The following is a 23,343-nucleotide window of genomic DNA, read 5'->3' as shown; positions in this document are numbered from 1 at the left end:
ATTCTGTGGATCATGTCACAGGCCGGAAGACTTCCGTGAGTACTTCCACAAACGAAAAATCACTGGAATCGTTGTACTAAAGCCCAGAATGCAGACAGTAGTTTGAAGGTGCTGGTGGAAATGAGGCGTTAAACCAAATGTTCCCCTTTTTACGAACATACTTGGATGTTCTGGGTATAACTTCGAATGCCCCGAGGAAGAGGAATGAAAAATGAATACAGACAACTCTTTTGAATTAAAATATATTTAATTAAGATGAAACAAGTGTTTTACACATGAATGGTGTGATATAGGATGAAAATGAAAGGAGTGCAGAGTGTGTTAATATTTCTGGCTCTCGTAACCGCCGTACTTGTGTCCCGTGGGGTGGATGATCTTCCCAGTGTGCACCTCGGCCAGGAAGCCCTCCTTGGGTGTGGACACGTACTTGACCGACCTCTCTCCACCACTGGGCTCCTTCAGTCTGTAGATGCCGTGCACGTTGTGGCCATCACGAACCTCTTCTTGGCCGTGGAAGTCTCCAGTGTGGTGGTCGGCGATGTCGTACAGGAACTTGTACTTGGGGTAGGCCTGGAACACAAACATAATTGAGGGCGTGTTCTCACGAACTTTGGAATAAAGAACAGCTAAAATAGTTATTACGTTACAAGGGCCAAAAGTTAGATTTTAAGGTTGGATTTCGTAATGAAGACCTGAAAAATTTTCACTCGTGTATCGGAGAATGGCTTATTTCATACTACCTTGAATTTCGTTCTGTTTCAACACTGTTAGAAGCAATGTTTCTTATATATTTGTGGTTCTTTGTTGTATGAGTATCTTCCTGCGTGTGCTGTTCCTGTATTTTTTAAAAATTTTTAGTGACGATTTTGTACTGTGTGTGAGACGAAGGACCGTGCAGAGAAATGGATGAATGGAAAGAACACTATAAAGCCAAGGAATGAAATAAGAAGAGGTAAAACAGAGTTTCTGAGCCTGATGGGAGCTGAAAATTGTTTAAATTAGCAGGAATAGAAATCCTAACAGTGAGTTGGTTCAGGTATCTTGTTACTGTTATTCAACAAGATAGTGGACTTGGGGAGGAAATAAAGAGTAGGTTAGGGTCCGGGTGGTTCAACTGGTGAAAGACACGGAATGCACTGTGTGACAACAAGATACGCGGAAAATTGAAAGGTAAGTGCACAAGGCGATGGTGAGATCAGAAGTTATATATGGCGTAGAAACTTAGCTGCTAACAAGGAAATGGGTTTAAAATCTGGATGTGACAGAAATGGACATACAATTTGAACAAGGTATAGTGATTAGGCGAAGACATAATATGGTGCAAAGTTCTGACGAAGTCGGAGAAGCTGGGCTCAGATGGTGCGCCCAAGTTAAGAAAATATATCAAGAATATGTGTGTAATAAAGTGATTGAACTGTTTTCACCAGGGAAAGGGAGCCGAGATCGACTCTCAAAGTGATGGATGGACAACATTCAAGAAAGCATGACGGAGGAGATAGTTCAGGACAGAGCAACGTGCAGGAAAAATACTCGCATCTGCAAACCCACGTAATAATAATAAGAAGAAAAAGAAGGTTTGGAGAAAAAAGAAACAGTATAAAAGAAGAAGAAGCAACAGCGGGGGGGCTTTAGAAAGGAAGTGTTAAAAATAGAAGGATTCCAAGGTCGGAAGTGTAAGAAAACCATCTCAAAGTGGTCTGAGTAGAGGGAAAGGAGACATAGTGAGATGAAGAAGTATTCGAGGAAGAATAAGGGACAACAGATAATGAAGCACTGAAAGAGTCTTTTGGTCCCTACCACTCCAACGGAGAAATAATAATAATAATTTTAAGTTTCTTATTTTTTCAAAGGAATACCGTATTTACTGGAATAATCCCCGCATGCTTTAAACAAATTTGAGGCACGAAATTGAGGTGCGGGTTTTATTTGGCATTGCGCTCCTGGTTCGCCTAGTATTCGATATTGGGTGTACAGTGATGCTTTATGTAACAGCGGATGGAATAAAACTACCCCCCGCACGTCATATTTAAACGTAAAGCAATTAAGGCTTTTAATTTACGACTGCTTTTACTTATAAATAAAGTAGTATTTTACACAGTAATTTAAATTCAAAATGTCTCCGTGTCACGATAGAATGCTTCTTCCGGAACGTGCAGCGCTGCTTTCCGCACTTTCATTCACTTTGGTGTGTGGACAATTTGTTTTATTGTTGCTAAGTTCGAATAAAATAGTAATTAATTTTTTATTCAGAGTTTTAAGAAACGCCACATTAACACGTCACGAGCAGTGTGCAAAGAATCAGAATCCGCGAACAATGGCGATTCTCTTTGGCGTTGCCGGCAGTTGGCGAAAAAGCGTGGCTCATAATTATAATCAAATCGTACGCAACGAACTATACTCAATGCCAATCAAACTGCATTGTTTTAATGCCTAGCCCAAACGGACATTTTAAAAGGAAAGGGGATCACTGTACTGTGTTGCAATGCATACCGAAGTGGAAGACTTCCTCCCTTCCACATAGGAAAGTCGATAAGCCACGATGTTTTAAGGGCATTGAGTACTTTCCGTGTAAGTTCAAGGCATCTGAGAAGGCAAACAGTACAGTAATCGAAAAAAATAAAGCACATGCACAGGTGAGCCAACGTTATTTGTCCTCGTGTTCTGTTTCGTTGTGTGAGGTTATGTCTGCCAGTGAGTTATCCAAGTGCATTATTTGAATGGAGTAAAAGCTCCTTGTTGGAAAAATTTTGGAAAGAGTTCTTTTCCATGGCATTTGAAAGGTTTAAACTGTGAATCAATGTTAATTGCATGCAGTAACGGATTTTAGAATATTTTGTGGCGCGGCAAAGGTTGGCATTTCTGAGGTACGAGTTGGCGGTAAATTCGAAATCACGTAATTCGAAGTTCCAATGTTGCGTCCCAACGACTTTTGAATTAATGAGGATTTACCATATCGCAAAACTAACATCCGAGTTCGTCGGTGCGTCTGTTTCAAATGTTTACATTGCACGAAAAGAATTATCCACCACTGGGCGTTTTAATATCCACGTAAATAAAAAACGCGCGTGAAAAGTGTTTTCGACGTGGAGTGTGAGTAATTAAGGAGAGGATTCTAGTGATGTAAGAGACAACGAATCTTTCGATCTACAGGGAATCGAGCCTCTTGCAAGTTCAGATTAATGAAATACCTAGGGCTACTTGCTAATTTTGATGGCAAATATATTTTATAGCAGTGATAATGTATTTTTATCATCTCAAATAATGTTCAGGCAAAGCAGCTAAATCCGTAAATTTTCACGTTCTTATTTGCGTAAAGACCACGTGGACCTCGCAGAGTGATATGAAATGTGTTTTATGCGTAGGTCACTCTTTCGATGGAAACTTTTAGTTCATTTCTTTTTTTTTCAAAATTAGCCTTCCTAAAATTAGGGTGCGGCGATTATGCGACCGCGGGGATTATTCGCATAAATGCGGTATTGTACACATCGTTTATGAAATTATAAGAGTGCAGATTACAGGAAACAAATTATCAGGTTATCCATAAACATCATTACGATTAACAGCATATTTCTGTGAGGTACGTGAATAGGCGTAGTTTATCTGAGAGACGTCTTCGTTCAATAAGGGACAAGGCAGTGCAACAAGCAGCTGCAAGATGATATTGTGAATTGGAGCCAATTCTCACGAACAGTTACAGGAACGGTTTCTGATGGACTGTTAAATAATATTAAGAACACATTACATTCAGTTCAAGCCTCCGTGGCTCAGGCGGCAACGCGTCGGCCTCTCACCGCTGGGTTCCGTGGTTCAAATCCCGGTCACTCCATGTGAAATTTGTGCTGGACATAGCGGAGGCGGGATAGGTTTCTCTCCGGATACTCCGGTTTTCACTGTCATCTTTCATTTCAGCAACACTCTCCGTTATCATTTCATTGCATCTGTCAGTCATTAATGATTGCCCCAGAGGAGTGCGTCAGGCCTCGGCAGCCGGCACAATTCCTATGCTCGCTGCAAGATGGGGGCGTCATTCATTCCATCTCTGACCCGGTCACTGACTGGAAAACAGGTTGTAGGTTTTTTACATTCAATTTACTTCCGTACCTTGACACATTCGATATCATCCATGAAAGAATCGATATCGTTCAATAATCAGTCGAGAGATGTTATGGCTCGCACACATGGTGCAGTAAATGTTTCTGATGGAAGTGTATAGTTCCAAATCATACATTATTTTGAAGATAGTAAACATTCGAATAAATAACAGTTTACTCACCACATAGTCGATGATCTCCTTGCCGTACTTGCCGTGGGCTACAATAGGCTGGGCATGGCCTACTACAGGCCCACTGAAGTGCGCAATGGACTGGGCGTATCCATGACCTCCTCCATAGCCTCCTCCTTGACCGTACTGAGCCATGGCCCCCATGGCGAGCAATGTAACAGCCAGTAACTGAAACAAAAGTTAGAGGTAAGCCACATGTTTTTATTTAAGGACAAGCAATAAAAACCGTTGCAAGCAAAAAATACAGCGAGGTGTAGGAAGAAATGTGCTTGGCAATTTCTTGAGCTCGAACCAAAAATGCACAAATAGTTGTAGGTTTTCCTAATAAGGAAAGGGGTGTAGATTCTCATTCGAGCTTTCTTCCACTTTTAAGGTAATTTGAATATTTTTAATACCAATTTCTTCTGGTTATATTGTTTGTATGTTCTTTAAAACCGAAACACTTGTATATCTTATCTTCTTGTAACAATAAGCACAGCTATCCTTCAGATCAGCTATTATCTATTAATGAAATTTAATTCTTGACACAAAAAAGCTCTAGCTTTCTAGAACATAGAATCAAATTTTTAAAAGACCGCAACTCGATATCTCTAACTATTAAGGAGTTATATTTTCTCCATCATTCATGTGGTCTTTTTCGAGAAATCGTCCGTATAGTCTACTCATCCTGAGATTTCGAATGACATAAAAATTATTCAAATCTGCCCGATAGAATTTTGGAACCTGTGAAGCCTTAGACTTGCATCCCTTTAATTGTTTAATTTTTACTAAGTTGGGTATTTTCATCGTTCATTAGCAATCTCTCCTTCTTTTCTTGTAAACACACGTTTCTGGATTTCTTTATCCAGGGTAAGAAATTAATATGTTTCGTTCAGGACCCCTCTGGTCATTCATATCGTATGAGTTGATGCCATTTCCGTAGATAAATAAAATACTGATCTTTATTATTTCGAACAGAATTTTTTGACCTAGTCACATTTCAAAATTAAACTCCCTCTGGTTTGTAGGATCATACTTCCCATCGATAATACTACAGAAGTTTTCCAGTATTCTTGAATTATTTAACTGAATGTAATCTTCAACATTGAATGTGTCCTTTTAGGATCGTTCCTACTTCACGAAATTATTATTATTATTATTATTATTATTATTATTATTATTATTATTATTATTATTATTAGCAACTACTGTGTTTAAGCGTTTTAACTTGACGCCATCTGGCTTTTTCTCCCTCTATTTGGACTTTCTGTTTTGCTCTATGCCTACTAGATGGCAGAGTAACCTGAAACTCTGTTGGGTATCTATGGCAGAATTGCTGTTAATTTTGTCATGTAAACACCAAATGTGTTACCAGACATTTCCTACATGCCGACATATTCCAATGGACTTACTTTCTGCCCTTAAAAAATCCGACTATCTCTGCCGAGTTTCAACTTTCTACCTTGGGATCCGAAGGTCGTCACTCTACTACTGACATGATGAACCTTATTCCTTAACAGGAAGTGCTAATACGTTCAACTCATTTCCTCTAATAATGTAAGATCTATGCGCTACGTCAGATGTTTGTATGTCAGTTACCTGAAGTGAAGCCATGTCTGCTGGTTGCTGTACTGACAATGTACGCATGTTGCTAGCCACTTTATATACCATAACGTTACATCAGCTGTACCTGCCCGCTCCGACACGACACTCTCACTGCGCGACACCCGGAGCAGGATTTTACTGATTTGATTTTTAATTTATTTATTTATTTAAATTTAATTACAAGTAGGACCACAGGTTCTTTTGCCTGTAATTAAGCAGCACTAAAACTTAAATTGATCAAGTGATGTACGACCTAAGGGACACCCTATATGAACCGGTATTTAGAAAGGAATGTTAGCAGCGGTACTTGGACGGATCAGTTGGGTGTAAATACATGAATTCTACTTTCCTGTTTCATTATCTCATTCTGCGTGTCACTAAGTTTTACTAAATTTGCTTTCATTGATGCATTACGGAAATTGGATTTATTCTGGATTATTTAAATACATTTATTTTTCTTTCCTTTAATTTGTTATACCATGTGTACAGTGTGTGTAATATGTATATTATATTGTGAACTGTATGTACATTGTAAGACATGGTCTGGCAGAATAGTAGGCTTCATAGCCTGAGTCACGCCTTGGAAATAAAGGCGTAAATAAATACACTAACGCAAGTAATAACCGCTACACCGAGATGTATATGTGAAGTAACATCTGTCTGCCTTCTAAAATGAACAGAATTTCCTGAATGGTTACACAAACATACTTAGAGAAAACCTTCTCATGTAACAAGTCCGTATCTTTAGGCAGTAATGTGTTAGAAGTCCGCCTCTGTGGTCTAGTAGTTAGTGTGATTACCTGCAAACACTGGAGTCCTGCATCGATTCTCGGCTCTGCCACGAAATTTGAAAAGTGGTACGAGAGCTGAAAAGGGGTCCACTCAGCCTCGGGAGGTCAACTGAGTAGAGGTGGGTTCGATTCCCACCTCAGCCATCTTGGACGTGGTTTTCCGTGATTTCCCACTTCTCCTCCAGGCAATTGTCGAGATGGTACTTAACTTAAGGCCACGGCCGCTTCCTTCCCTCTTCCTTGCTTATCCCGTCCAAACTCCCCATCCCCTGACAAGGCCCCTGTTCAGCATAGCGGGTGACGCCACCTGGGCGAGGTACTGGTCATCCTCCCCAGTTGTATCCCCAGACCCAGAGTCTGAAGCTCCAGGATACTGCCCTTGAGGCGGTAGAGGTGGGATCCCTTGCTGAGTCCGAGAGAAAAACCAACCCTGGAGGGTAAGCAGATTAGGAAAGAAGAATGAATGTGTTAGATTATAAACTTACGGAAGCGAGTAATGAGTATACGCTACCCTACACAAGGTCCCATATTCCTCGTCCTGTAAACGAATATTTTCCCCAATTTGTCCTCTTGAATTCCAACTTTATCTTCATGTTGTTATCATTTCTACCCTTAAAATCTCCTCTCAAGCATTTTCGTTTACTTACATCATTTCACGCCATCTCTCCACTGACAGCTCGGAACATACCACTTAGTCGAGCAACTCGTCTCCTTTCTCCCAAGTCTTCCCAGCGCACAGTTTGCAACATTCTTTTAACACTACTCCTTTGTCGGATATCATCCACAACAAATCGAGCTGCTTTCCTTTCCAGGTCTACCATTTCTCGTATCAAGAATTCCTGGTGTGGCTCCCATACTCAAGTTGGGGTCTTACCAGAGACGTTTATGCCATTTCCTTTACTTCCTTCATACAACCCCTCAATTCCCTTATAACCATTTGAAGAGATCTGTGCCCTTTCTTCAAAACTTCCTTAAAATGATTACCCCAGTGAAAGTCATTCATTATACTAACACCTAGGTACTTATTGTGATCCCCAAAAGTTACTGCGTGTCTACTTCTTTTCGAAAGTGAGATCATACAGCCCTATGTATACCTAGACCTTAAATAACGTTTCATGTCTTCACAATATACCTCATTCATTGATACATTATATCGATCATTACTCACTTAAATAGATTTCTGATTCTCGGTTTGCTCATATTAACTGACAAAGGTCAGAGCAATATATAGCTTCCACCAAACTACCATTACAGTATATGAGCGATGCTGAGTACGAGTAGTGTGTCCAAGTGTTATGAAAGGTTTTCCATTACATAAGGTCATTCGTGTTGCAATAGCACTTTCTGCCCAGTGAGGAAAATAATGGCAAATTATCTCATTCTCCAACTTGTCTCGTACGCCTCGGAGTTTGTGCTTTTGTGCATAATTTTTGGGATTTCCAATTGAGGATCCAAGGAACATTTGGGCTGATGACTTAACAGACAGACATGCTAATTATAATTATAAGAGCAACTTCATAGGTACTTTAAAGTAGAAATGAGTTCCAAGAACGATATTCCAGGAATCATTAATGAACAAGGGGGGTGTGTATGTGAGGATCTTCAGAAGGCAGATTATTCAGTCAGCAGTATGTAAAGATTCTTGGCTACAAGGAGAATGTCCAGGTAGAGCAGGTGACTAATACTAACGAAGTGCTGAAATTTACGTATGATAATAAAAACATTTACAATAAGATACAATAGTTGAAAACTACAAAAACAGCTGGAATTGATAAGACGTCTGGGAATATCATACCATATCTGAAGTACTTATTTGATTATTGTTTGCTTGAAGGAGGTATACCAGATGAGTGGAGAGTTGCTATAGTAGCCCCTGCGTATAAAGGAAAAGGTGATAAAGCTTAAAATTACAGGCCAGTCAGTTTGACATGCATTGCATTTAAGCTTTGGGGAAGCATTCTTCCTGATTATATTAGACATGTTTGCGAAATTAATAAATTAATAACTGGATCAACGGAAGGCAGTTCGGTTTTAGGAGAGTTTATTCCACTGAAGCTCAAGTTGTAGGTTCCAGCCGAAAACTTTCGATGTGTTAGTACGATGTTAAACAGGTAGAAAAAAGTCAGACTATGTGATTACAATTGAGAAGCTGTCTGACGGTGAGAGAGCGGTCACGGTCTAGAAAGCCAAGAATAAGAGCCGAGAGGATTCTTCGTACGGAGCGCACGACGGCCCGTAATCTGCATTCGCTTGGTAGGCCATGGCCCTCCGCGGCTGTTGCGCCGTGGAGTTTTGTTTGGTTCGTAGTACCTCTTACGATATCCAGGGAGTACAGATAACGCATCCTTGACTCCACCCAGACGGGAGTTAAATAGCCTCGACAAGTCAAAACAAACATGATCTACTCCAACAACATGACAGGTGATCCAGCATGTCATGTCACAAGACAGCTCCATGGCTACGTATTATGAGAAACTAATGTTGCCGTTGGTGACGTCACCTGTGACCTAGAAGAAACGTCAGGACAGTGGAAACTCGTTTAAGGCGACACTCCGGGGATAAAAATCGATATTTGGTCATATTGGTGAAATTTTCTAATGACTGAAATTGTGTTATTTCTTGTCACGAAGACATTCCACTGAATTCAAACAATTTATCACTGTAATAATACTTCGTTTGCCAATTGTAATTTTACATTTAAATCCCATTTTTCTCCCATAATATTCTGCCAAATGTAACAAAATTTGTATGGTATATGTATCACAGCTATATTAAAAAAACCTGCGTATGGAATTTTTGATTGCAGAATGTTTTCTAGTAGGGATTTTTAAGTTCAAAATTTTAGAACTTAAAAATACTCAAAATTTAACACTATATATCTCCTTATAGAAATTATGTACAGAAAAATGGATACGTAGAAATTTTAAAAGAAGTATTATCTACCTAATTGCGAATTTAGATTAACATGTTAATTACATTTCATGAATAAATGGAATTAAAAATTTCGAAAAAGTTATTTCGGGAAAACTCTTAATTGTACGGTATATGAAAGAAATGTTCGTGAAATCTTTACTTTATGCAGGTGACCTTCCCACAAAGTTTCGTGAATAATCCATGCATTAGGTAAAAATATATTTTTAATTTCCGGAGTGTCACCTTAAACCAGTGCGCCATTTGTCCCTGCTGTATCTAGAAGGCAGTGTTCTGGCACACGGTAATAAGGCGAGGAAGAAAATGAAGAACGCTCGTTAACACGGTCTCGGTTTTCTGTCCATGCAAAATTATGCTCGCTAAATTGACGACGGTAATTCCAGAAAGAAAAAAAAGTAACCCGTCCGGAAACATATCTGCATTGAAAAGAATTCAAAAAGTGAACGACTGGGAAAATGGTGGAGGGAAGAAGTGCAAAATACGTATTTCCTAAAATGTAACAACGTAATAATAATGGCGTGTGGCCTGCGGAGAGGCCTGGTACAGGTCTTTTGATTTGACTCCCTTAGGTGACCTGCGCGTCGTGATGAGGATGGAATGATGATGATCATGATGACGGTGTAATTAACCAATTGTGGTTAAAATTCCCGACCCTGCCGGGAATCCAATCCGGCACCCCTGTGGCCAAGGTCTAGCATTTAGCCATGGAGCCGGAAATGTGAACATTTAATAGATTCATAATTGAAGACCTCCCCGGAATAACGACTTAACAAAGACATTTTAGAACAATTATGTCTTACATAACTTCAAGCCGGTTTACAGCCAGCAGAACTTTGTCCTCCGTGGAACATCAGTCAAGATAGTGCACAGTGCTTGTGTTGGCTCAGCACCAAGTGCAATAGATCGTTGAACTAAAGGCCAGAGGTGAAATCACTTCTATATTTTCTTGGAATTTGATATTGTTGTTATTTTTATTATGACACTAATATTATTTGCTATCATTTTTGTTGCAATGCATGCACAGGATTTCTCTTCTGTTACACGCAAACGTAAGACATTATTGTAGATTATGTTCCACTGTATCACTTCCAATTCAAACATTAAGTTATAAATATTACAAAAATAAAATATTGTTTTTAATACATAAACTCATTTGTAGACTTGTATATACAATTGGTAGAAGAGAGTCGTATAATATGGAATACCATTTACTTCTGGCAGTATAACTTCTTACGGAAATCAGTTATGAAATATAAATAAATATGGTTTGAAAGTTCAAATAATTAGCCAAGATTCTCTATATTTTAAAATTGTAAATTCTTACTGTCTTCACGCCAAAATTATTTCTTTCAAAAAGTTGCACTTGGTGGGTAATACGCAATAGTCGGCTAATATGGAATAGTACGGTAAATAATATGTAAATTAAAATACAACTTCAATAAATTCATTCAGTTATATTTAAGGAACGTTCTTACAGGTGGACGTACAGAAATTTTAAAAATCGAAAGAATAAAATTGGTAATTAACTTAAATGATAATCTGTATACACTAATTATTCAGAGTTTCCTTTTTACAGTCACTTGTTCATTCAGTGACAAAAGTCACAGATGCAGAAAATGAGATCTATATGTAATTAAATGTTATAATATACCAGGATTAATGCAATTAATTTTAATTAATTTTAAACCTCATTTTACTTTGAAACTGAAACAGTATTCCATATAACCCGACACACCATGTTTGAATTAAAGAATTCGTCATGTCCTAAACTTTGCACAACAAGGAAGTTACACTGGTGTAGCAATATAAGCAACTCTTGTACAATATGTAACATTGGATTTCCCAGGACTAAACTCAGTTTTGGTAATTAATACAAGCTTTAAAAGAATTAACTGCAAAACCTTTTCAAATATGAAAAACAAATATTCTTGCTCCACGCACTAACCTCACTCACGAGCATGTCGAAACTGAATACAAAGCATCATGAGAACATTTGCCGTAATTCGACGAGTTTCCAGGTGAGAGGAGTACCTTACAGGCAAGATATTGTGGTATTCCTTATTGCCCGACTATTCCATATTACCCGATTCCCCTCTACTAGTAGTCTATATCATGAAATAAACTCCGAAAATAATTTTCCTCTCTCCTGAATAGTTAATGATCTCCTCATTACTAGGAGGTCTACAGTTTGTGACTTAGAAAGTCAATAATCAGCATGTGGAGCGTCTAAAGGCTTATTGGGAGCGTGTCAAACTGTCGTGAGGTGCTGCTGCCTCAGTCGAAACATCCAGTGGAGCACAATGATTTGGAAATCATCGTCTTGAGGAGAAGTAAATGTATTTATAATTAGGAAATTTCAGGTCGTATCCTCGTCCTGAGGTGGTACAGCTCTTTTCAGACACCCCCAATGGAACTGAGCTGCGTGCAACATTTTAAACACATTCCAGCCTTCCTGAGGTTCTTCAGCGCACGGTAGCTAACAGCGGGGAGGAGGTAAATTAAAAAAATAAATATCACTAATACAATTTCAAGCCCATTCTGGTCAACTGAGAAAAGTAAGTCCAAACAACACCTTGTACTCCTCATTGCTTCCTTATAACCGCTGTTGAAGGATTCAACCACCCTTCGCGATGAGGACTAAGGATGATGTCACACGGAACGGTTTTGGCCAAGTCCACCGCCGAGTCTGCCGACGAGCAAGCGCGACGTTAGATGAGGCAAGACTAACTACAATTTTCAGACCAAAATACAGAGAAAACATGGCTGCTGTAATGCGCCAAAGCAGACATAGCGAGGAGTAACCTAATAATATGTTAATTGATACCTACCAATGATGCCGCTGAATGTACGGCGCTAGAGCGCGCATAAAGTCTTCTAAACGCTCACTGCATCGCCAGCAAACGACAGGCCTGTCGGCGAGCACCGCTGTGTCTATTTCATCCCGTCTGGTACAATAGAAACATGCGCCGACTCGGCAAAACTATGCGTAACAAGCGATGTCAAAACTGTAGACGACACACGCCTAGTGAAGGCACTCCACTTATTGCACACGCAGACTCAGCAGAGGGTGATACTCTTTTATTTCTCTCCTCTGCTTAGTTCACGGGATTGCTGATAGGAGCGTTATATGAAATTAGGTTAGAGATACTAAATTACCTTTTATTTTTCCTTGCCGTGTGGGAAGTATGCTGTAGAAAAAAAGGGGCCACTGATCTCATGACAGAATATCATGTCGGCCAATGGCAGTGCTAGTAGTTGGTCGACTGATAGACAATAGTGCTTAAAATGTTTCATTAGGTTAAGTAAATGCCAGGCGCATAGTGCCCATGGATGTGTCAGAAGCGCCGCTTCAGTTCAAATTTTAAATACTTCATGAGTTTATTGATTTAGAATTTCTGTGCGATACTATAATTTCGTTTAAGTTTCTCTAGAAAATCCTCATGCTGGCTAGTGCACAAACTCCCAACCCCCCCGAACCCCATGGATGTGATTCTGAAGTTACAGGCAAAATGACGAAGTTCTATGAACGTATAGCAAAGTTATATTCCGTATTGCTGTTTAGTGTTCCATGAGGTGCATTCTCAAATTCAGTAGTATAGGCTATTTATTTAGTGCACGGTGTTATCTATATCGGTGAACTTAAGTCTCCTTTCTTTTTATACCGAGCTCGATAGCTGCAGTCGCTTAAGTGCGGCCAGTGTCCAGTATTCGGGAGATAGTGGGTTCGAATCCCACTGTCGGCAGCCCTGAAGATGGTTTTCCGTGGTTTCCCATTTTCACACCAGGCAAATGCTGGGGCTGTACCTTAATTAAGGCCACGGCCGCTTCCTTCCCACCCCTAGCCCCTTCCTGTCAAATCCTCGCCATAAGACCTATCTGTGTCGGTGCGACGTAAAGCAACTAGCTTTCTTTTTATTACCATTTCGTCAGAAATTAGACATTATTGAAAACGATAAACCAAAGCTAACTCTTTCTTTGAAAACTAATACAAAGATATTTACTCAGCATTTCAACGAGGTCATTTATGACTCTTTACAATGTCTGTGTGGCTGTAAACAGTTGAATAGTATGTATTTTTGGCACTGCCTTTCCTTTTACCGTGGCTGTGTGGCTGTAAACAATTAAATATCATGTATTGTTAGCGCTGCCTTTCCTTTTACCGTGGCTGTGTGGTTGTAAACAATTAAATATCATGTATTGTTAGCGCTGCCTTTCCTTTTACCGTGGCTGTGTGGCTGTAAACAATTAAGTAGCATGTATTGCTGGCGCTGCCTTTCCTTTTACCGTGGCTGTGTGGCTGTAAACAATTAAATATCATGTATTGTTAGCGCTGCCTTTTTCTTTACCGTGGCTGTGTGGCTGTAAACAATTACGTAGCATGTATTGTTAGCGCTGCCTTTCCTTTTACCGTGGCTGTGTGGCTGTAAACAATTAAGTAGCATGTATTGTTGGCACTGCCTTTTTCTTTACCGTGGCTGTGTGGCTGTAAACAATTAAATATCATGTATTGTTAGCGCTGCCTTTTTCTTTACCGTGGCTGTGTGGCTGTAAACAATTAAATATCATGTATTGTTAGCGCTGCCTTTTTCTTTGCCGTGGCTGTGTGGCTGTAAACAATTAAATATCATGTATTGTTAGCGCTGCCTTTCATTTTACCGTGGCTGTGTGGCTGTAAACAATTAACAAGCATGTATTGTTGGCACTGCCTTTTTCTTTACCGTGGCTGTGTGGCTGTAAACTATTAAATATCATGTATTGTTAGCGCTGCCTTTTTCTTTACCGTGGCTGTGTGGCTGTAAACAATTAAATATCATGTATTGTTAGCGCTGCCTTTCATTTTACCGTGGCTGTGTGGCTGTAAACAATTAACAAGCATGTATTGTTGGCACTGCCTTTTTCTTTACCGTGGCTGTGTGGCTGTAAACTATTAAATATCATGTATTGTTAGCGCTGCCTTTCATTTTACCGTGGCTGTGTGGCTGTAAACAATTAACAAGCATGTATTGTTGGCACTGCCTTTTTCTTTACCGTGGCTGTGTGGCTGTAAACAATTAAATATCATGTATTGTTAGCGCTGCCTTTCATTTTACCGTGGCTGTGTGGCTGTAAACAATTAAGTAGCATGTATTGTTGGCACTGCCTTTTCTTTTACCGTGGCTGTGTGGCTGTAAACAATTAAGTAGCATGTATTGTTGGCACTGCCTTTTCTTTTACCGTGGCTGTGTGGCTGTAAACAATTAAGTAGCATGTATTGTTGGCACTGCCTTTTTCTTTACCGTGGCTGTGTGGCTGTAAACAATTAAGTAGCATGTATTGTTAGCGCTGCCTTTCATTTTACCGTGGCTGTGTGGCTGTAAACAATTAAGTAGCATGTATTGTTGGCACTGCCTTTTCTTTTACCGTGGCTGTGTGGCTGTAAACAATTAAGTAGCATGTATTGCTGGCGCTGCCTTTCCTTTTACCGTGGCTGTGTGGCTGTAAACAATTAAATATCATGTATTGTTAGCGCTGCCTTTCATTTTACCGTGGCTGTGTGGCTGTAAACAATTAAATATCATGTATTGTTATCACTGCCTTTCATTTTACCGTGGCTGTGTGGCTGTAAACAATTAAGTAGCATGTATTGTTGGCACTGCCTTTTCTTTTACCGTGGCTGTGTGGCTGTAAACAATTAAGTAGCATGTATTGCTGGCGCTGCCTTTCCTTTTACCGTGGCTGTGTGGCTGTAAACAATTAAATATCATGTATTGTTAGCGCTGCCTTTCCTTTTACCGTGGCTGTGTGGCTGTAAACAATTAAATATCATGTATTGTTAGCGCTGCCTTTCCTTTTACCGTGGCTGTGTGGCTGTAAACTATTAAATATCATGTATTGTTAGCGCTGCCTTTTCTTTTACCGTGGCTGTGTGGCTGGAAACAATTAAATATCATGTATTGTTAGCGCTGCCTTTTTCTTTACCGTGGCTGTGTGGCTGTAAACAATTAAATATCATGTATTGTTAGCGCTGCCTTTTTCTTTACCGTGGCTGTGTGGCTGTAAACAATTACGTAGCATGTATTGTTAGCGCTGCCTTTCCTTTTACCGTGGCTGTGTGGCTGTAAACAATTAAGTAGCATGTATTGTTAGCGCTGCCTTTGCTTTTACCGTGGCTGTGTGGCTGTAAACAATTAAGTAGCATGTATTGTTAGCGCTGCCTTTTCTTTTACCGTGGCTGTGTGGCTGTAAACAATTAAATATCATGTATTGTTAGCGCTGCCTTTTTCCTTACCGTGGCTGTGTGGCTGTAAACAATTAAGTAGCATGTATTGTTAGCGCTGCCTTTTCTTTTAATGTGGCTGTAAACAATTAAATATCGTGTATTTTTGGCACTGCCGTCACTTTTACAAAGGAAAGGATTGTATGGAACATGCATGGGTACGATAATCTGAATAATATTTATAAATCAGGTAAAAGATACAAATCTAAGAAAAGCTTCAGTTATCTGAAAAATACGCGATTATAGTTTTGTTTAAGACATCAGAATAAAAAAGCTATGGAAGAGCGCAATCAGAAGATTAAACGGAACAGGGAAATTATGTATCTTTTAATAACTACTGTTTCCTTTCTGGACTTTCTGTGACTTGCTTTTTGGGTTGTAGAAGAAAGTAGTGCATCTTTGAACCGAGATATCAATGTTCAGATTTTTTTACATCTTAGCATGTTACAGCAATGAAATTCAAACCTACTTCGACACTTCAGTAGTTTTTCATGGTACATCTTCCGAGGTTCAGAATGATTTAATGTTTATTCTCGCTCTCTCTCTCTCTCTCTCTCTCTCTCTCTCTCTCTCTCTCTGATGTGTTGTCTGTTACAGGTGCGTTTTGTCTCCTTAATTCCCACCTTAGTAAACCGCGAAAAACCTGAGAATTGATCTAGTTTACAAGAAGTAAGGTAAGCAATACTTTACTGAAACGCTTTCATAACCATTCAGAAACTGTTAAAAATCTAAAAAAACTACTGTGTTAATTTTGACTATAATTGCAAATGAAGTCAGTAACTTGTTTTAGTTCGGCAGCTTCCTCTAAGTAGAAAACCACACTACGTCCCTGGCAAATGCGCCTTTTGGGGCTGGCGGGTGGGTCCCTGGCATTCATAATGAACTCATCTCTCTTCTAGAAGAATTTTAAGCTAAGGCGTATTTCCTCGCGAACTTACGTTAAATTTATGCTGGAGTGCCTACTCTACAGGCGAACCCGTGCACGGTGGAGAGCAAAACCCTGCTCTACGTAAACAGGAACAGTTGATCCCGTACTGTACCTGTCCGCACCGTCTCTCCGCTCGGAATGTTCGCAACAAATGTCGAAGGTTGAGAACATTCCACACTGCAGGTCAAAAACATGACTCGTGACATCCAGTGTCCATTACGAGCATTTCTATACACTTTTGATGTGACAACATGTATAAAATAAGGTTATACACTTTGGAACTCCACTGTAACGAATCACTTGGTCACATTGAGGGTTATATTTCAGGAAGTAAGGATCCAAGTCCACGTCTGTGGTGATGATGGTGGTGATTATTGTTTTAAAAGGAATTACAACATCCTCTATATAACACTAATCAGACAGAAAATATGGAAGGGATCCGATACATCCAAAAATGAAGATATCGGCGAAAGAAAGACAAGGGCCACGAAGGACGTGAAAATGAAGAATTCCCTAGCCCTTGAAACCTACTAGCGTCGGGGTCGGAAAAGAACAAGAGATGATCAAGGGAGGTCAGATAGGATAGACGAAAGTGAAGAGCCTGGCACTAGTAAGTGGAAGGAATGCAGGCCTCAGCTAAGGGCCTCGTGGTCGCCAACCCACGCTCAAAAGTTCAGAGCCCTTGGGGTGCCACCTCTGTGGTGTAGTGGTTAGTGTGATAAGCTGCCACCCCCGGAGGCCGGAGTTCGATTTCAGGCTCTGCCACGAAATTTGAAAAGTGGTGCGCGGACTGCAATGGGATCCTCTCAACATCGGAAGGTCGATTGTTTACAGGGAGGTTCGATTCTCACCTCAGTCATCTTTGAAGTGGCTTTTCGTGGTTTCCCACTTCTCCTCCAGGCAAATCCCGGAATGGTACCTAACTTAATGCCACGGCCGCTTCCTTCCGCCTTTCTTGTCAATCCCTTCCAATCTTCCCGTCCGCCACAAGTCTCACGCTCCAGGTTATTGCCTTTGAGGCGGTAGAGATGGGTTCCTTTGCTGAATCCAAGATAAAAGCCAACCTTGGAGGGTAAACCGATTAAGAAAGAAAGGATCCGATTCGAATGGTTGAGGTACCGTTTGATTGGAAATATGCGGTACTCGATAAGCCTCAATTGAATAAGTGGGGGGGGGGGCGGGGGGGAGAGTGCTTTAAGAACGTTATGATTGTGAAGAAGTTATTAGTCAAGTAGTCCTTATCTGAATGTCCTATAATGCTTATGTGCAGTATCACAAATGGCCAGTCATAAAATGGTCATTATCACTCATTATCACATTATGAAAAATGCCCACAATTTTTAAATATGCAGTAAGTCGGGGTCAGGATGCATCTTTATACGTACGAAAGTACCCTCACATACAATACTTCCCCCTTGATTTGTAGTAGGTGTTCTTGTTACTTAGGCAGTACCTAACATAGTTTAGAGTGAAGACCTTTAGGTAGTAGGTTTTGTGTTGGTGTAAGAATGATGTGCAAAGGTTTAAGATTTCATGGAGATAATCAAATATTGGCTAAGACTGAAGTTGGGATTGGGTGGCGAAGAGTTAAATGTAGACTTGCAAATGCCATACGAAATACCAGAATGGGGTGCGGAATATAAAGAGTGGTAATGGGATACTACCGGGAAAAGGATTGCACAGAATACCAAATATTTTTAAAATCCTAATTCTAAGTATATTGTAAAGCAACAAAGTGCTACACAGTGCGCAAATAAGAAGTCGCTGGGAGAATTTTGAAAAGTAATTGTGAGAATGAGAACTAAGATAATATTAGAGAAAGGGTAATGAGGGGAGTAATATGGTGGTTAATGGCGCTACATAAAAATAAACCATACAGACAGAATTGGAATGGTAATAAATGCTTACTTTGTTAGAAGGAATGCGATGACATAGCCTGAACATGAGGCTATGGATTTACAGTGTGTGGTGTATGTGGAAGGCCGTTGATCTGATTGTTAGAACTACCACAGCCGACTTCGCGCAGCGTAGATCTAGTTGGCCGTGGTACGCATCTTAAACTAGTGCCTTCTGTTTTAACACACTCTGTTCATGGAAATCTACAGCCCGTGCACCTCTGAAGGCCACTGTTACTAACTGAAACATTTTGTCATGTCACGTCCCGTCATGCAACATTTCCGATGAGATCCAGCCCTAAGATACATTCAGGTCAAGAAAAACAAAACATTTCTGAGTGAACTTCCAGTTGGGAACATGAGCATGAATTCCTTCTTTCACTACATGTATTGCATTTCGACAGCCAGTGGTTGCTCTTCAGTCTGGCTTCTTATTACAGGTCCAATACTCCTTCTTCCCGCTGGAAACTCTCTTGTGATCCATGAACCCTATATAAAGGAGCCTTTTGCCACTCCGAGATGATGTTATAATCTGAATATCGTACGTCATAGCACTTTTTTAAAAATGTAGTCTATTTCCATAAATTTGATTGTCGATGAATAATTTTAAGAAATGCGCAACTACGCTAGGGAAATGGTCTACGGAAAAAAATATTCAGGGAATAAGTGTTTTGGGATAGAACTGCAATAGGGACAACTAACTAACTTAAATACTAATACTGTAGAAAAAGGGTAATGAGGGGAATAATATGGTGGTTAATGGCGCTGATACGTTAGGGAAAAGTACGTATGTTACATACAATAGGTACGTGAAATGTTCCCCTGAGGAACTGTCAACCATCAAGGCAGAAGAATCTATATTCAGAATTGTATACACACCACGGGTCGGCATTTACATTTAGAAGTCCAGGGTCACGAGCTGACTGGCAGTTCTACGTGCCCGAGAAACAGCTGCTACGAGCGCTAGCCCAGGACGGTATCAGATAACACAAGCCTGAAGGCGAGGTGTATTTTACCCTTTCATAACTACAGTACTCCGTACAATACATGTGTAATTATATTCTTTCATATAAGTACTTAATTAAATATGTTCAACACGGCGTCTGTATAAAATGTATCGAACAACATGCTTTGTAACCACCGTGTACCAGGAAAGTAAATACTAATTCTAAAGCAATGAAGTTGAAATCAAGGGAATTTATATTTTAAGGGCTAAACATGCTCAAATCTCATGTGTTATGAAGCAGTTTAATACCGAATACTATGGCGCTACTATATTGCTCTTGCAACAAAACGTCATGTTTTTATTAACTTAAAGAAAAGAAAATAGGCTGTGGTAAATGTAGCATCCCTTCAATCCACCGTGTTAATAGAGAAGTACACTAGCAAATTACTGTGTCAGCCCTTATGTCGCAGCCTGTGTAGCTGAATGGTTCAAGCATTACTTGTAGACCAAAACAGGTGACTGGAGCCTGCATAGCCATAAGCCAGCAACGTGGAGAAGTATAAGTCGACTGAGGGGGGAAGAGACCTGCGCTCGCGTGCACAGGTGTTGCTAACATGAGCACTGTGGTCTAGAAAAAGTACATAATTATGTTACATTATGTTATGTTACATACAATAGGTACGCGTGAAATACAGTCAACCCATCAACGCAGTAAGAATCTCTATTCCGTCATATACACACCACGGGTCGGCATTTACATTCAGAAGTCAACATGAAACAATTTAAGACATTCGAGTGAGTTGGCCGCGCGGTAAAGGTCGCGTAGCTGTTAGCTTGCGTTCGGGAAACGGTGGGTTCAATCCTACCGTTGATAAAAATGAAGGTCGTTTTCCGTAGTTTCCCATTTTCACACCGGCTAGGAAATACGCTGTAATTGGGGTCTTAACAGTAACTTACACGTCCTCTCCCTTACACTCTTAATACAATCCCCTGAATATCCTCTTAACCACGCTAACTTGTCCGAGGTTGCCGACAGTGGGGTTCGAACCCATTATCTCCCGAATGCAAACTCACAGCTACGTGAGGCTAACCGCATAGTCAGCTCGCTCCGTACCAGGTAAACTATTGAAAAGGTACCAGTCACCTAGCCAACATACCTAAATGCAAATAAGTGATGATTGATTGATTGATTGATTGATTGATTGATTGATTGATTGATTGATTGATTGATTGATTCATTCATTCATTCATTCATTCATTCATTCATTCATTCATTCATTCATTCGTTCGTTCGTTCAATCATTCATTCATTCAATCATTCATCACAAGTACGCTCAAAGCACCGGTCTCCCAAAGGAAGAGACTGCTTCATTTATTGTTCTACAGGGCGAGTTGGCTGTGCGGTTAGGGGCGCGCGGCTGTGAGCTTGCATCCGGGAGACAGTGGGTTCGAATCCCAATGTCGGCGGCCCTGAAGATGGTTTTTCGTGGTTTACCATTTTCACACCATGCAAATGCTGGGGCTGTACCTAAATTAAGGCCACGGTCGCTTCCTTCAAACTCCTAGGCCATTCCTACCCCATCGTCGCCATATGACCTATCTGTGTCCGTGCGATTAAAGCCACTAGCAAAAGCATCATTTATTGTTCTGGCATTTAACTCTGGCGTGAAGTTATCTAAGAATATTGGAACATTGAATGTATGACTTACAGTTCACCAGAAACTGCCTATGATAATCAAGCTCATTTTTTTAACAGCACAGAGTTAAACGTTATGTCCAAAACAATGCAACATTACGCACTAACGTTTGTGTAACGTATATATGCTTGGGTGTGCAAATTACTTTCCATAAGAATGGACTTCGTAGCTTAGGCCAGTCCACATTTTACGTCCTCTTCGCTTCTGTTGATTAGATCATCAGTCCATAGACTAGTTTTAAGCAGCTCACCATACCACCCTACCCTGTGCTAACCTTCTAATCACTACGTAACTACTACATCCTACACCTACTCTAATCTGTTGGTCATTTTTACCATATATATACTTCCCTCAAAATCTAACTGAACGATTCCTGAGTGTCTTAAGATGTGTCCTATCATTCTGTCCCTTCTTCTGGCCAAATTTCGCCAAATTATTCTCCTCTCAACAAATCCATTCAGTATCTCTTGGTCCATGTTTCACTTCCACTCAATGCCACGCTCCTGACAAAAGTGCTCAAAACTCTCTACAAATCATTCACTTCCCTCAGTATCTGTACTACTATTTTTTCTATTTCGCAGATTGGAACTTTCAAATTTTTGTAGGAAGGTCAATGTCTGACTAGAGAGGGCGCCTCTTGCTCCGAATAGCAGGCCTCTGACAATCCACCGATCGATAGGCTATTTTTTTCTACTTTGTTGACAGGTAAGGCAAGTACGGAACAAAAATAAATTAGAAATACGTTTTGAGCACTTTTGTCGGGAGCGTGGCATTGAATGGAAGTCAAACATGGACGATAAAGGACTCAGAAAGAAAGAGAATAGAAGCTTTTGAAATGTGGTGTTACAGCAGAACGCTCAAGGTGAGATGGGTAGGTCGAATCACGAATGATTGACATTCCTCCCCCACTAACCCTAGAAAAAAGAAGTTAACAGCATTTCCACTTTTTGACATTTTTAAAACTTTATTGAAATGGTATTCCGGATCCGAATGATTTATATTTTAATAAATCTCATTCTCTCAATTTTCGACGTGAGCAAATTTATTTTCTTAACAATGGCCTTTCTTGCTTGTGCTAGTCTGCATTTTAGTTCCTCCTTACTTCTGCCATCATCAGTTACTTCACTACCCAAGTAACAATGTTCATCTACTTCCTTTAAGACTTCATTTCGTAATTTAATATTTCCTACATCAGCTGACTTAGTTCGACTGCACTCTATTATCTTTGTTTTTGATTTATTTATTTTTATCTTGTACTCCTCTCAAAAATCTTCTTCATTCCTACAATTTCGGTACTCGATCTGATATGGCGGAAGACTTCCGTGGGTACTTCAAGCCCTGAGTGACTACTTTGAATGTGATGGTGGAAATGGACCGTTAACGTAACTATTGCCTTTTTTTCTATGAGCAATTTCTTGGAAATTCTAGGCAATACTTCGTATGCTCCGAGGAATAAAAGAAATGAATACACACAACTTTTGGAAAAAAATATTTTTTTTAAATATTAAAATGAAATAAATATTTTGTACATGAACGGATGAAGAATGAAAGAAGTGCGGAGTGTGTTAGTATTTCTGGTTCTCGTAACCGCCGTACTTGTGTCCCGTGGGGTGGATGATCTTCCCAGTGTGCACCTCGGCCAGGAAGCCCTCCTTGGGTGTGGATACGTACTTGACCGACCTCTCTCCACCACTGGGCTCCTTCAGTCTGTAGATACCGTGGACCTCATGACCATCACGTACCTCTTCTTGACCGTGGAAGTCTCCAGTGTGGTGGTCGGCGATGTCGTACAGGAACTTGTACTTGGGGTAGGCCTGGAACACAAACATAATTGAGGGCGTGTTTTCACTAACTTTGGAATAAAGAACAGCTAAAATAGTTATTACGTTAGAAGGGCCAAAAGTGAGGTTTTAGGAGTGGATTTCGTATTGAAGACCTGAAAAGTTTAGCTCGTGTAATGTAGAATAGCTTATTTCATACTGCCTTGAATTTCTTTAGCTATGTTTAAACCCTGCTAGATGCAATGTTTATTA

At 40.1% G+C, this 23,343-nt stretch overlaps 1 protein-coding gene across 1 annotated transcript; it reads right to left on the bottom strand.

The window, feature by feature from the left end:
• Positions 1-302: 302 nt before the first annotated feature.
• On the bottom strand, positions 303-12,563 carry LOC137501065 (cuticle protein 8-like). Its single transcript, XM_068227962.1, has 3 exons — positions 12,417-12,563; positions 4,274-4,450; positions 303-570 (listed from the first exon to the last, which is right to left on the bottom strand). The coding sequence occupies exons 2-3, from the start codon at positions 4,424-4,426 to the stop codon at positions 322-324; spliced, it is 402 nt and encodes a 133-aa protein (XP_068084063.1). The 5' UTR covers positions 4,427-4,450; positions 12,417-12,563; the 3' UTR covers positions 303-321.
• Between the last annotated feature and the right edge of the window lie 10,780 nt (positions 12,564-23,343).

The sequence above is a fragment of the Anabrus simplex genome, chromosome 5 (assembly GCF_040414725.1).
Source record: "Anabrus simplex isolate iqAnaSimp1 chromosome 5, ASM4041472v1, whole genome shotgun sequence".
NCBI classification, from domain to species: domain Eukaryota; kingdom Metazoa; phylum Arthropoda; class Insecta; order Orthoptera; family Tettigoniidae; genus Anabrus; species Anabrus simplex.
This window is presented reverse-complemented; position numbering and strand designations above follow the sequence as displayed.